Source organism: Ambystoma mexicanum, chromosome 1p, assembly GCF_040938575.1.
Source record: "Ambystoma mexicanum isolate Mex_15411 chromosome 1p, UKY_AmexF1_1, whole genome shotgun sequence".
Taxonomy (NCBI): domain Eukaryota; kingdom Metazoa; phylum Chordata; class Amphibia; order Caudata; family Ambystomatidae; genus Ambystoma; species Ambystoma mexicanum.
In genome coordinates this window covers 625,848,689-625,864,035 of record NC_090921.1, presented here as the reverse complement: position 1 = coordinate 625,864,035, position 15,347 = coordinate 625,848,689, and the positions used below count along the sequence as shown (strand labels likewise).

Sequence of the window (15,347 nt, the reverse complement as noted above, 5' to 3'; positions counted from 1 at the left end):
CGATCCTCAATCCGGGGAAGTCGCCGACGAAGTGCACCTCCTATAGGCCGATTTCCCTCATTAATCAAGATACCAAAATACTCACAGCGGTCCTAGCTAACCGCCTGAAACTAGTAATACCCACACTGATCCACCCAGACCAGACGGGTTATGTCCCATGGCGGAACACATCATGGAATCTCTGCAGACAACACCACGTGATAGATGGAACAAATCACAGACATGGCGAACGTGCAGTAGTGTCACCAGATGCAGTTAAATCTTTCGACTCTGTGAACTGGGGGTGGGTGATGAGTGTCCTCGCCCACTTTGGTATAGGAGAGAGGTTCCTTAGGTGGATTAGGTTGCTGTATAAAGACCCTAGAGTCAGAGTGAAAACGGAACAACATATCTCGAAAGCCTTGAAAATATACACAGGAACCAAGCAGGGATGCCCACTGTCACCATTGTTATATATACTGGCCATGGAACCGCTAGTGCTCTTTCTCAGATTGGAGTATGGGGACACAGGGATAGATATAGAAGGAGTGGTGCACCAAATCTCACTGTACGCAGATGACATGCTCCTCTTCGTAGAGAACCTGCGCATTAACCTGCCCTGCCTCCTAGAAGCGATTGATGCATACACCAGATGCTCGGGGACAGCCATCAACAAGGAGAAGTCTGTGCTATTCCCCTTATCAGACTTAAAGCAGGTCCCCCGGGACAAACTTTTGAATATGGGTCTAACATGGGCACTGCGCTCCTTCCGATATTTGGGAATAGAGATACATCACAACACCGCATATTCACACAAATGCAACACACAGGCTGCCCTAGATAAAACACAAAAGGCCATGGACTTTTGGGAGACACTTCCACTGGGGATGATGGGAAGGGCGGCCCTCCTGAAGATGGTGGTACTCCCACATTTGCTATACTATTTCACAAACATCCTGTACGCCATACCCAGGGCCTTCTTTACGAAATTGAACACAATAGCACAAACGTTCCTGTGGGGAGTGGGGAGGTGCAGAGAGAGTATGAAGGAGACATCAGACTGCAGGACTTTGAGAAGTATTACCTGGCGGGGCAACTGCCATTTGTAGTCAAATGGCTAGGGGAAGAAGAAACAATAGACACAATACTCTTCCAGCCAGCGCTGAAACTATATTACGTATGAGAACTACCATGGGTTGACAAATCATTGCTCAGGACCCTATCAAACATGCTCAAGCTTTCAATAGATCTGTGGAGAAGGGCATGGAGAATCTAGGGGACAAAAGATCCCTGTTCAGCACAGATCCCACTGGCAGGATTTGTCGGTACAGACACAATTACACTTGCAATATACAGATCCCAATGCGAAGCCAAAGGCGTAGTGCAAATAGAAGATCTGAGGAAGGAGGAACAATGGGCGGGGTTCCAAGACATGGTGGAAGATTAGGATATACATGAAGGCAATTCATTCTATATAACAGCATGACATGGACAATCAAGAAAAGATGGCCGGAATGGCCAGAGCAAGGTGACATGGGAGGAGGATTATATGTATGATATGATGTATTAGAAGTGAGACATACAACCTCCAGGCTATATGAAAAATTGCTGAGATCCAATAATTTGCAAGTGCTACCCATAAGAGAATGTTGGGAAGAGGAACTTCAGCGGCCCCTTAGTGACCAGGCATGGACCAGGGTGCTGAGATACCCAAAAAAAGTATCTAGGAACGCAAGGTTCAGACAAACACAATTATATACCATGCATAGGGCATACCTCACGTCCAAGAGGATGACTATGATGAAGCTGGGAGAAGTCCGTAAGTGCCCCCGCTGCTCTGATGAGGAAGCAGACATGGTACATATGTTCTGGACCTGCCCAGTGATACAGGCCTGTTGGGACAAAATCAGAGACAAAGTGGCAGGGAGTGGACTCCAATTACAGGCAGAGAACCCCGAGCTGTACCTGCTGGGCCTCTTCCCAAGAGGAGGCAGACATAGGTTGCACCTTGCAAAAATGAAGGACTTAATATGCATATTGGCCAAACGGCGGTTAGCGATGGCGTGGAACTCCAGGGAAGGCCCAACAATAGCTTCATGATCTCCGGAAGTGGGCGCTGGCGGAAACTGCGGTGTGGTTAAGGGCGGTGCAGAAGGGGGAAGGGGAAACAGGGCAAAAAATAGCAGCTTGGAACTCCCTGATGCAGGACCTATTTGGACAAAGAGAGGAGAGTGACGTGGAAGATCCCAGAAGAGAAGAGGAACAATAGAGAAAGGAAGAAAAGGTACCCGCGAGGCCCCCAAGCACAGGAAGGCATAAGCGAGAAACTCTGAAACTGCCACAGGGATGGCAGCTGTCAAAAGTAGCATGGTCACCTGATCGCTCCAGGATGGAACATGTAAAGTGATATCCACGCAAAGTGCCAGAATGCCGGTTATATTGTGTGTTTGTTTGTTATTGTTAAGTTAACATAAAATCAATAAAGAGTTTTTTTTAAAAAAAGAATAGAAAAAATGTTGGAGTGCCGGGCCGTGAGAAAAGACTTTGAAACATGGAGGAGATCAGTTTCAGTGGAGTGAGACAGACCTAAACCATACTGTAAAGGAGGGAGAAGAGAGTGAAGATGCAGATAATGAGTTACCTGGGTATAGGCAATCCCGTTCAAGAATTTCAGAGAGAAAAGGTATAAAGAGAAAAGGGGTGGAAGTTAGCATGAGGAGATTAATCAAGAGAAGGTTTTTTCTGGGTGGGCAGAAAAAGAGCATGCTTAAAAGACACAGGAAAGCAATAATGTACGAGGGAAGAGTTAATGAGAGAGGTAAGGTACGGAAGAAGATCAGGGTATACTTGGGAGGGATAAGAGAAGAAGGGAAAGGGTCAGAAGGAGAAGCAGTATGATGTGCCAGAGTTAAGAGAGCAGCGGTGTCAGAGTCTGAGAGTAGAGAATGACAAAAAGGAGTGTAGTGATGGAGCAGGAGAGAGAAGAGGGGAACAAATGGCATGGCAAAGGGGTAAAAGCTTGATGAAGGTTAGCTACTGTAGCTGTCAAGCAGTTTGCAAAATCATAGGAAGAGAGAGAGACGAGAAGGCAGATGGATCAGGGGATTTTGGAGAGAGGATATTGTGTAGAAGCTGATAGAGACGACGGGGTGAGATAGAGAAAGGATTTCTTAGCAACAAGTAAAGCAGAGTCAAAAGAAGAGTGCATCATGGAGAGCGTAGCAAGATGAGAGGGGTGTGAGAGTTTTTCCATAGCCGGTCGGCTTTACACAGGCTGCGGCAAAGGGAAATAAGACATGGATAGAGGCAAGGCTGTGAAGTTTTGCGAGTGTGAAAGAATGCAGAGGGAACATTGAGTCGAGGACAGATAGCACAGAGGAAGGTAGATTAGTAGCAGCTAAGTCAGGAGAAAGGGAAGAGAAGAGCGAGATTGGAGGAAGGGAAGAATTCAATGACGAGAGAAAAGATGAAGATAGCCAAAGGGAGGGCAGATTACGGCTAGGCAAGAACCAGACTGATGAGGAGAAGGAAGAAAGTGCCAGTGATAAGAGTCAGCGAGTGAAAGCAGCAGAGGGAATATGAGTTATTGGTGGGGTGATTAAAGTCCCCAAGAAGAAAGAAAGGGGTGGAGGATGGAAGAAGATGGGATAGGAGAAGATCAAGATGTTCGCGAAAGTCGGTAGGTGGGACAGGGCAAGATGAACAACAAGGAGAGAGACAGGGAAAGGATTAGAAAAAGAGGAACTGTGGTATTCAAAGGAAGGAAAGTTTGGGAAATCAGGGCAGGGAGGTAGAAGAGTCCGGCAGGAATTAAAGAGAATTCCCATGCCCCCCACTCCCTATGGGGTGGGGGCATGAGAGAAGGAAGTAGAGGCAGTGTCAAGGAAAGCAGGGGTGGTCTAAGTTTCAGTTCGACAAAGGGCCTCATCAAGAGTTGGGCGGTAGCCCTTAAATGCGGTGGTAATGTAATTACCACCGCATTTAAGGGTCTGCCCAATCTCGAGCTTGGCCACATTTATCCCCAGCTCAGAGCTGTAGGTAAATGCACTGGCAGTTAGGGCATTTTCAGTGCTATTACTGCCAGTGTTAATACAGCCGGCGGTAATAGCGCACCCAGCCCCATTGAGTCCGATGGACCCAATGGAGAATGGGGATTTACCATACCACGCTACCTGTGATCCGGTGCTAACACTACCAGGATATCGCCCTGTCCATGATGAGGTGCAAACAAAGTGAAAATTAGAAAGAAGAACAAGTTCAAGAATAGACTGTGATTTATTGCAGATAAAGTGAACATTTAAGAGACCAAAATGAAATTGAGAGAAAGCATCGGAATAAATGGAAGGACAGGACGAATTAGATTCACTGCATAAGCGAGTAAAAGGAAGCACAGAAGGAGTGCAATAGGTTATCCTAGATGTGATAGGACAAGGCATAAAAACAGAGAATAGAAAGGAGAAAAGTAGATGAATAAATGACAAGTCAGCACATGATCTGCCAAAAGCACGAATAAATAATGAAAAACGAAGCCTTATAAGAAGGTTACCCTTTGAGTAGGCTGCCCAGGGGGGATCCTATAGTAGCAGTCGCGCGGAAGCAAGAGACTGAGGCAGACACCAAGCATTGGGGGTGTGGCAAGGTTGTGGAACCAGCTGCAATGTAATCGTCACGATGGAAGACAATTTGGAGGACCACGAATGAAGGCACAGCGGCGGCAGCAGATGACAATGGGAGAACAGCACAGGTACCAGTCCAGGGTAGGGCACGAATTTGGAAAGTCAGAGGAGATGTTAACTTGGAGGCAGTGGAAGATGGTAATTCCAAAGGCCTAGGAAGAGGTGCAGGCGCAGAGCTTCGGGTCCCATCCTGCTGTGAACCACATCCGGAGAAGTAGGCAAAGAGGCTGATGATATCACCCCAGTCATTCGCTATGAGGGGGGGGCGAGGGGTGTGGGTGGGCAGAGGCCGAGCTGGGAATCCAGGGAGCACAAGGGGTTCAAGAACGTACTGCTCGCAGTCACCTCTGGTGCCCCACCTACCCCAAAAACCTCACCTACACCCAAGCTATCATACGCTTAGGAAAGGGAAAGAGAGGGGGGGCTGTGCACAGATATATACAAGGTGGGAGTAGGAGGTAGGGAACAAAGTCACAGAGGGCAACAGAGAAGGTCTGGCCCTAAAATGGACTAAAGGCCTGCTAAAGGGCCCCAGCAAGCAATCAAGGCGTCTGAGGCACCGATTGCCCTCACATCATCTGCACCATTGTTCCTTCCCCACCGCAGGATGTGCAGCCCACCTTTATCCGGCCAGTGTGGATCAGGCTCAGAGCCTACCAACCCTGCAGTAAGTAGCAGGGCTCGAGGGAGGAGGCTCGTAAGCGGATGCAGGGACTGAGGGAGCTCCAAAGCACTGGGAGCTCAAAGACTCGTGCAGGTATAGCGCTGTCCTTCCAGGCCAGCACAGGGAGCCAGGTACAGAAGCCCCAGCTACGTCAGCAGTGCTCGTCCACTAATCACTTCCTGAGAGTTCAGCTGCTGGTGATTGGGCTTCCCTCAGGTGTTGCTTAGTACAATAGATTGACTCTTGAGGAATGGATTAGTCTCGGCTGTGGCACAATGGGCTGCACTTTTGTGCTGCTAAAGAAGTAGGATTATGTAGCACGCGGGTATGCAAGTCTGGAAACATCCATTATGGTTTAGAAACATTTTAATTAAAGCATCAACATTAAGTCTGCACCAATGCGCCTCTAAGGACAGGTGTGTATGAGAGAGGTTAAGCTTCCAGACAAACTATACATTTGCAGGTTCCATGTGATAATGTCGCCTGGAAAAGGTCGCAAGGTAGGCGACTTATTTTTCCTGACCCCTAAAATACTTTCCCCAAATATTCAAAGAGGGGTATCATTTTATATAATAAACTCCAATCCTAGAATATTTTGGGAAAGTGTTTGATTTTACTGAAGGTGGATTTTTTGGGAAATGTCACCCCCTAGCGGACATTTCCTGGATGACGTTATCACTGGACAACCATTTGCCCTATTAGAGAATGAAAGAATAGACACACACGCAAGCACAAGCTCATGCTTCTATTTCCTTCATAGAAAAGGGTTCATCTGTTGATGTCACTGCAGAAGCACGTTGTCCATCGTGCACGTGAGCAATGGGGATGACTTGAATGGAAAATATGTAATGAGTGACAGCAAGAGATGGCATGCCTGGTTCATTACGCATCCACTGTAATTAAACGTATACCTTGAAAGATAACTTGTTTTCACAAACCCTCTCTTCCACAAGGTGATGGCTATGTTTTCTGGATTTGGCCCGCTCATCACAGCTGGTATTTTCTCGGCAACACTTTCCTCTGCCCTGGCATCTCTAATCAGTGCCCCGAAAGTCTTCCAGGTAAGAGGAGCACACAACCTACGCATGTTTATGCTAATTGTAATTGTAATTGTTTATTTGTAGAGCGCTTATACACAAGTGAAGTGCTTCAAAGCTCTTCCAGGCAGGAAAGGAACAAGGGAATTCAGCCATCATTCTTAGGCCTTGAAGATTCTGAATGATCTAACAACAATAACTAGCATACTAGGCCAGAGGGATATCTGCTAGTGAAGTGCGTGACAAAAAGTTGAGGGGAGAGGAGGGGGTCAAATAGATCAAAAAGCTACAGCACTTGCATTGCCTGGCGACAATTCATATTGCTTGATGGCTGGGCATCCAATGCACCTATCCGGGAGTTTTTCAAGCACGACCAAGCTAAGAAGGGGAGAACAGAGAGAGGACACAGACAGACAGACTTGCTAGGCCTGATACAAACAGGTCATGCAAGTGAGCAGAACAGGAATTAAGAGGGAGAGGAAGGGGGGAAAGTGCACCCAGTCCAGCAAGGGCATGGGTTAAGTGCAGAGTGGTTGCCCCTCTATTGCAGAAGTGCTATGCAGAGTGCAGAGGCACGTGGGCAAGTGCAGGACTGGCGGGGGAGCCTGAGCCCTGTGAGGCTCTGGAGGTACACCAGGCGACCAGTCAGCTAACTGAGCAGATTGGGGAGGAGAAAGAATGAGGGGAAAAGGGCAGGGAAAGGAGGTTAGCTGGGGAGATGGAGAGAGAAAGAGAAGAAGAAGGTCTTGAGAAGTTTCTGGAACCTAAGGAGGTCCGGCTCAAGACAGAGAGAGGAAGGTAGGTTGTTCCAGAGGCAGGGACCTGCAGAGGATGAGGATCTACCCCCAAATATCTTTTTGGAGAAACGGCTCACCCGCAGAGAGTTGGAGGAGGGTGAGCAGAGGGCTCTAGTAGGAGAGTATTTGGGAAGAGAGCGTTGTAGATAGTAAGGGATCTGGTCACAGAAAGCTTTGTGGACTATGCAGAGGGACTTGAACTGATCCTTGCAGCCACGGGCAGCCAGTGAATTGATTTTAGTGCCAGAGAGATGCGTTCCCTGGGCTTGAGGCCAAGGATAAGTCTTGCGGTTCTATTCTGGATAAGTTGAAGAGGTTGGAGAGTATAAATAGCAAGATTGAGAAAGAGACTGTTGCAGTAGTCCTGTCTAGAGAGAACCAGGGTTCCAGAGACAGTGAGCCTCTGGGGGAAGGTGAGAAAAAGTAGAAAAACTCAGAGGAGGAGCAGCTGGTAGTGAGACTTTTTGGACATGTCCAAGATGTGAGAATAGAAGGGGAGAGTGGAGTTGAAGATGACCCCACATTTTTTGCCTTACTAGTGGGTGTGGGCGCAGGACCAAGGAAGGCCAGTCAGAGTGAGAGTGGGAAAGTGGGAGCAGGGGTCTCAATGAGGGCAATCCCTGCCTTGCTGGCATTAAGGCAGAGATCATTAGCAGCACACCAGGACTGAATTGCGGACACAGTCTGGAATGAGCACAGTGGAGGGGGAGGCTGAGGGCAACGTGAAAGAGAGTTGCGTGCCATCTGCATAACACTGAAAGTTGGCGGTGAATGCAGAGGTCTTGTGGGCCAAAGGGGCCATGTAGACATTGGAAAACCAAGGGAATAGATTACATCCCTGGGGGACCCCACAAGTAGAGCGAGTGATAGCGGAGAGAAAGGACCCAAGCTCCACCTGGGAGGGACGGTCAGAAAGAAAGGATGCGAGCCACGCCAGGGCCTGATCTGTGATGGTCATAACAAGGGGGGGGCACTAATAATAGCAGTGTACAGGGTAAAGCCCTAACAGGCTAGTGTTTTAACACAAAAGAAGGGCAACACACAACTGTGTATGGTTTTCAAAAAGGGCAGTGTCTGATCCCTTAAACAGAGATGAACATTGGTGCACAGTGACTGTGGTAATACAGGGTTGGTCTGGAAGACAGAAGGATAGATCGAAACAGCTTTCAGTCCTTGCCTACTCCCAAGCGTGGAAACTTTCCTTCGGTAGCGCTGATGCAACGCTTACAAGAAAGTGGATAGGACAAGATGGTACAGAGAAATAATTTTTGAAGAATCATACCAAATTAAGAATGTCGAGAGTATTGGAGATGGAAAGGTGAAAGTTATAGAGGGCTGTGTCAGGGTGGGAGTCTGCCAAATGAATAGGAGGAGGGGAGTAGGTGGAAGCAAAGAAAGCCACTGACACTTTTTCCCTGGGTCAGAAGACCTTGTAGGTGGGAGGCAGTGCAGGTTGTGCCAGTGCTAAAGGAGAAGAAAGCTTCAAGTGAGAGGCGAGAAGAGAGTGATAAGTCCTTGAGAGTGGGATAGTGCGAGGGATAGAGCGAGGGATGTCGGTGGAGATGAGAGCATCCAAGGTGTGGGCATCAGTCTGCGTAGGACCAGATGATAGAATGCGGAGATTGAGCGAGTCGCATACTTTGCAGAAAGCTCCTGAAGGAGTCAGTCGAGTCAATATGGATGTTGAGATCCCCCAGCAGGAGGAGTTGGTAGGTGCTGGAAAGGAAAGAAGATGCCAGGTCAGCCCATTCAGAGAGGAAAAGGGTGTACTGGCCCGGCGGCTATAGAAGGTGGCCAGAGTAAGAGAGGAGACAGGAGAGAGAGAGAGAGAGAGAGACTGCAGACCAGGCTGAATGGGAATGGTAGAAACACTGATCCTAACTGGGAAGATCAAGATGACTCCCCCTCCTGACCTGATAGGCCCGGGTTCAGAGAGGATCTTGTAGCCTTCAGGGAGTAGTGTGTCAAAACGCTACAGTAGGTATCTAACCTCTACCTTTCTTAGTAAATGTACTGATCGCTGCCAGCCGGTTGGAACGTTTGTGTTTGTATATTCTTTCCTTTGTGTCCATGCGTTCAGAGCAGCACAGTTCACAATGTTATGCTTGTCTCCTATTTGCCTATCATCCCTCACAGATATCCTTCTCTTCCCTCTTTTTCTCTCTATGACCCCACCCTCCCATCTCTCTCGTTCTCTTTTTAATTGCTCTTTTTCTCTCTGCCCACTCTTTCTGTCTCTTTACCACCTGCCTCATCTCCTGGCTCTCGACCTCTGTTTCCCTCTCTGTCTGGCACCATATATGTTTTACCGTCGCTCTCTCTCATCCACCTTTCTCTTCCATTTCTCTCTTTGTCTCTCTAGCTCTATTTCTTGTTTTTTCTCTCTCTCCGTCTCTCTCTCTCTCTCTGACTAACTCTCTTCCCCGCAACCAGGGCCAGTCAGTACCTACTCTTGTAAAACATTATTTCGGCATTGTGTATGTTGACGTGCAGTGTGAGTCCCTAGCCAACAGTTGTTCTCTGAATTGGATGTTCCAATCAGGACAAGGCCATTGAAATGGGACCCCCCCATGCCTGCCATTTCCACTTACACAGTGCATCGCACCTGAACTGCCCGCATGCTGTTTACGGTGCGTAAAATTATTTTGTGGATTATATGTACATTACTGCCCAGGAAATGAAGCATAATTTGTGCTCACATTTGCTGTGAAGGTTGAATGTGTTCACTGCTACGTGTGCACTGGTCGGAGCTTCAGTGCTAGGAACACATCATAGTTCGGACATTTCAGTCGAGTATCCTCAATAATACCCTAATGCTGAGCCGTATAGAGGCCATTTTTGGAAGCCTCCTAAGTGTGGTGCTGCCCCTTGAAGGGCGTGCACACGGGGTGGATTAATGCAACTCTGCAGCGTGTGCTTTAAATAAAGGGGATGTTCCAAGGCCGCACCAGAGCGACCGTTGAGCCTGGACTAAGAGCACGCGTACCGTATGTGCCCTGTACAGTGGGGAGCTCACGGGGGTCACAGAGGAGCCTGTGACTAAGCAACAGTGGCGACAAAGATAGGGATGTGACCCAGGCATAGGTGGTGAGGAAAGAAGAGCATTTTATTTATTTTCCTCCACCTTCACATGCCGCGGAGCTGGCGGTGACCACGCGGTTTTGGCCGCCATCTTGCGCACATGGTGGAGAGGGTCCTGGCTGCTTTCAGGAGTGCTTGTGAGCCCCCACCGCCCCCGCGTGACATTTTTGGATTCCCTGCATAGGGGACAGCATTGTGCTGTGTATTCTTAATTTTGAAATGCTTTGGACATTGCCAGCATGTCGAGTGTGAGGTGCGGAACTGGGGGAGGCCGACCGTCTTTTGTTCTTTGTCCCCTGGACAACCAACTCAATTTTTGGAGCCATTAGCTATGGAGTAGGAGTTCCTTCTTTGTTATTCCTGGCTGTTTGGACATTGGTGTAGGGGAGGTAATGTATTTAGTACCCAAGGCAATTAGAGTGCCAAGTGGCTCTACGCACACCTTTTTGAACAGTTGAAGACGGTGCCTGTTAGGGCACTAGCTGGCTGTGTGGTGGTGGAGGAGGATCATCAGAAGTAGCTGCAGAGGGTGTGTCTGGCCAACATCACACTCAACATTTGTGCGCAGTTGTACCTGGAGCAGCACGTCAGTGAGTTGCAGCCCCAGTACTCTTGTGGGTTGCCTGTGCACTCGCTACAATGGATGGCCATGTTGCTGCAGTGGCGGCTGCTGCCCAAGTACCAGGACCAGCTTGCCCAGTCACTGCATATGTGCAGAGACAGCAGGGGCACTCACACCAATTCCTGAGTTTGATATCTCGGGGGCTCCATCCAGCCTAGGACCGAGATGGAGAATGTGGTTTGATAGACTTGACATGTACTTCCGGGCCACTGGGGAGACGGAAGAAGACAGCAAGGTGGCTACGCTCCTATACTCAGCAGGACCAGTGGTACATGAGGTTTTTCAGTCCTTGGCCCTCATTACGACCCTGGCGGATTTTTTCCGCCAGCGACGGACTTTCCGGCCATGGCGCAAAGTCCCTTTACGCCATGGCGGATGGCGGACTTACCGCCCCATTCCGAGGTCGGCGGGGCGGTAAGTCCCCATTGACCCATTTACCCTTCCCCATTCCCATTTCGGCCCCATAGGGCTCAATGGGAGTGGGGAAGGAGTTAATTACGCCACCGTAAAATACGGTGGCGTAATTAACACCAAGGTCCCAGAGCGCCATGGATTTTTCCGCCCGCAAAAAGCGGGCGGAAAAATGACCATGGCGCTCCAGGAACTCGTAGTTGGCGGTAAGGGGTCCGCGCAGCTAACGCTGGCGCAGACCCCTTAGCGCCAGGGTCGTAATGAGGCCCCTTGACATCTGCGAATGCAGCATATGCTGCAGCTAAAGACAAACTGCAAGAGTATTTCATGCTGCTTGCCAACGCAGACTATCGGTTTGTGATGTGCAGCACCAAGCAAAAGGATGATGAGTCTTTGGACAACTTTTACGGGTGGCTGCACTGCATGTCCCTGTCGTGTGCCTGGGATAATCCTGATATTGTATCAATGATTAGGAACCAGCTCATACAAGGATGTCCATCTGCCAAACTGCATAGGCAAGTGTTGCAAGAGCTGGGAATCACACTGCCTCGCATACTGGAACTCGGACGCTTCCAAGAGGTGTCAGAGGTGCGTGGATCAAGGATGGACGCGGCTGTGCACCCAGGGAAAGTGGACGATGTGTGTGCTGTGGGCCGCGGTCAAGGTGGTAGAGGAGTCAGGCGTCCAAGTGGAGGCCAGCAGGACAGGGTCCAATGGCCCTTGATTCATGTACAAAGTATGGGTATGACCTCCCACACCCCACTAAAAGACTGGCACAAGGGAAGGCCTGTGAACATTGCGGGGTGCTTGACCACTATGCCTGCATGTGCAGAGCCCCAGTGCAGGTGGTGATAGCAAGGGGGCCAGTGCGGGCAGGGTTCTTTAGTTCACAGCACCCACCCAATGTCTACCAGATAGACCAGGGGGAGGACGGTGCCCCTCATGAGGAGGATGATGGAGAGGAGGAAGAAAACATCTTTTTCATCTTGAGTGTCTGCAGACAACCAACAGGAGACAGCCATGGTGTCTGGTGAGAGGGAATTAATAAATGGTGCCGGTGCTGGTGGACACAGGGGCGTCTGTCAGTGTAATGGCAAGGATGCACTACAACGCCATGGTGGTGCCGCCCAAACTACAGAAGCCAAGGGCGCATATCTTTACATTTGTCGGTGAAAACCGATCCCGCTGACTGGGGCATTTGAAGTCTACGTACAGCATGGAGGGTCGTCCACAAGGCCCGGTTCTACAGAACAAGCGTCAGCAGGAACCCAGCCTGAGTTGTGCACCAGCAGTGGCACTCAGCATTGTGAGCTTTACATACTCATTGTATGTGGAGGACATGCAGAGGCTGCTGGCAAGATACAGCTAGCTATTCGAAGGAATTGGCTGCATGGCCGGCGACCCAGTGTGGCTCCACATTGACGAGTCGTGCCAACCCATTACCCTGAAACACTGATGAGTCCCACTTCATTTGCAGGACCTTGTGGATAAGGAACTGGACAGAGTGGGGGAGTTGGACATAATTGAGGAAGTGGATTGCCCGACCTTCTGGGTGTCTCCAGTTGTCATTGCCAGAAAGCCCAAACAACCTGACTCTATAAGGATCTGTGTGGACATGAGGCTCACAAACAAGGCGATTAAATGTGAACGAAATATCACCCCCACGATTGATGATATCATTGCAGAACTGCAGGGGGCGCGTTTCTTCTCAAAGATAGATCTTCGGGCCGGGTACCATCAGGAGGTGATGCACCCGGATTCTCGGTACATAACAACTTTCACCACGCACCGCAGCCTCTACCGGTACAAAGGCCTGCATTTTGGTTTGTCATCTGCGGTAGAAGTCTTTTAGAATATCATCCGTGGGGCCATCGTTGACTTGTATGGCTCCTGAACATTAGGGACGACATCCTGTTGTTTGCAAGAACGAAGGTGGAGCCCCTAGACAGGCTCGTGAAGACCTTGTAATTGCTCCAGGCACTCGGGTTAACTCTGCATAAGGACAAGTACGAGTTCCTCAAGAAGACCATTGAATACTTCAGATTTGTGTTCAAATAAGGGGGTGTGTCACCGGATGCTCGCAAGGTCAAGGACATCATGGAGGCACGGACCCCCGAGAATGTAGCCGAGGTCCGAAGCTTCTTGGGGATGCTCATGTACTGTGGCCAGTTCATCAGAAATCTCGCATTTCGGTCAGAACCTCTGTGGGCCTTAACCAAGAAAGACGCTATGTGGCAGTGGGGACCCCTTGAGCAGGCGGCCTTTGAGGACGTGAAGGGGGCACTGACAGCAGAGGATCCAATGGTCTTCTTAAACCCGGTGTTGTCCTTAGAAATTGTGGTGGATGCCAGCCCTTTTGGTCTGGGGGCAGTACATACCCAGACGAGTGTGAACAGTGAGGTCTGGCCGATCGCATATGCGAGCAAGGCACTATCAGAAACGGAACAGCGATGTTCCCAGATTGAGAGAGAGAGGCCCTTGGTGGTCCTGTGGGGATATCACCATTTCCACCTATATGTGCTGGCACGGCTGGTGACTGTGGTAACGGACCACAAGCCCCTGCTGCCGATCATGGAATGTTCGTCGTCCAAGCCTCCTGCCTGCATCCAGAGGTGGATGCTGGCTCTGCTTCAATATGTGGTCTCTTTGGTGTACCGTCCCGGCAGCAGTAACACAGCCAACTAATTGTCCAGACACCCCAGTTGCGAGCCAGATGGACACGGAAACATCAGTGCTGATGAGGCCGATGAACATGTGAGGCTGGTAGTGGATGTGGGAACTCGAAACTCTGTGCCCATCCACGAACTAGAACACGTGGCGGCCGATGATGAGTGTTTCAACATCCTGAAGGTAGCCCTTCAATGGGATTCATGGAGGTCGGTCGTGGACAAGTTGGCTCAGAGGACCCAAGAGACAAGATCGGCATTAGAACAGCTGTGGAGGGTCAAGGACGAACTGACATTTGTGGAGTTGGGACTGTTACTCTTGGGGAACTGAATAGTAATACCACGGTGCAAGGTCCCCCAGGTCATTGAGTTGGTACACCAGGGACACCAAGGAATTGCCAAAACCAAGGCCCGCCTGCAACTGAAAGTGTGGTTCCCAGACCCTGAGAGGCGGGTTGAGTAGTTTCTTGCTGCCTGCATGTGGTGCCAGGTGGTGTCCTCGCCGCAGAAGGAGCCTCTGATCGAGACCATGGCCAGAGGGACAAAGCCCTGGGAAAAAGTCCATGCCGATTTCGGGTCCACAGGCCCGGAAACACTCATTTCCTGGTGGTCTTTGAAGAATGGTCCTGATATTTTGTGCCTTTCGGTGCTCCTACGCTCTTGCTGCTGTTTCTTTCAGTGCAAGTTGAATCAGAGCCTTTTTGGATCTCTAAGAGAGAGGAACTACAATCCCCATAGGCATTATAGTTCTCTGCTCTATTTCCATAGAAACCGGTCTGTGCCGGCTACATAAGTATCTCGCTGTCCTTCTTCTCCATTAATTGTTCCATTTCACATGCCTGTTGTTAGTTATTCTGTCTAAATTGCTCATTTTTAACCACTTGTATTCAGCCTGTGATGCCCATTTTAAAACTTCCTTTTTTTAGCTTGCATTTGGTTTTAAGTGTGGACGCTTGTGTGAATATTATTATTTTTTACTGACCTTATTTGTGCCTTTCGGTGCTCATACACTCTTGCTGCTGTTTCTTTCGGTGCAAGTTGAATCAGAGCCTTTTCGGGTCTCTGCATGCACTAAGAGAGAGAGAAACTGCAATCCCATAGGCATTAGTTCTATTTCCATAGAAACCCGGCGCGAACGTGCCGGCGCGAAGGGGGCAAGCCGGTCTGTGCCGGTACATGGCACTTCGGGGTCTCTGGGTCCTTCTCCTTTGCAGTTGACATTTTTATTTGGTAAGTACCATGAGTCTCCCAACTATCCTTCATCTAATCGCCAAGAAAAGAGCGGACTCCGAACGGAGAACGGCTTGTTTCCTAGAAATGGCAGCAGTTTTTAGTTCTCGCATTCAGAACATGCATACTTTGATATGCTTTGAGTTAGGACCACACACAGTTAACACAGTTAATGATATTCTGC

General features: G+C 49.4%; 1 protein-coding gene across 1 annotated transcript in view; it reads left to right on the top strand.

The window, feature by feature from the left end:
* Positions 1–15,347, top strand: part of LOC138577272 (solute carrier family 12 member 2-like) — a 953,949-nt gene that overhangs the window by 750,803 nt on the left and 187,799 nt on the right. The window contains exon 11 of the mRNA XM_069649614.1: positions 6,273–6,380. Within this exon, the coding sequence (XP_069505715.1) occupies positions 6,273–6,380 (108 nt within the window). The remainder of the gene's footprint in view (positions 1–6,272; positions 6,381–15,347) is intronic.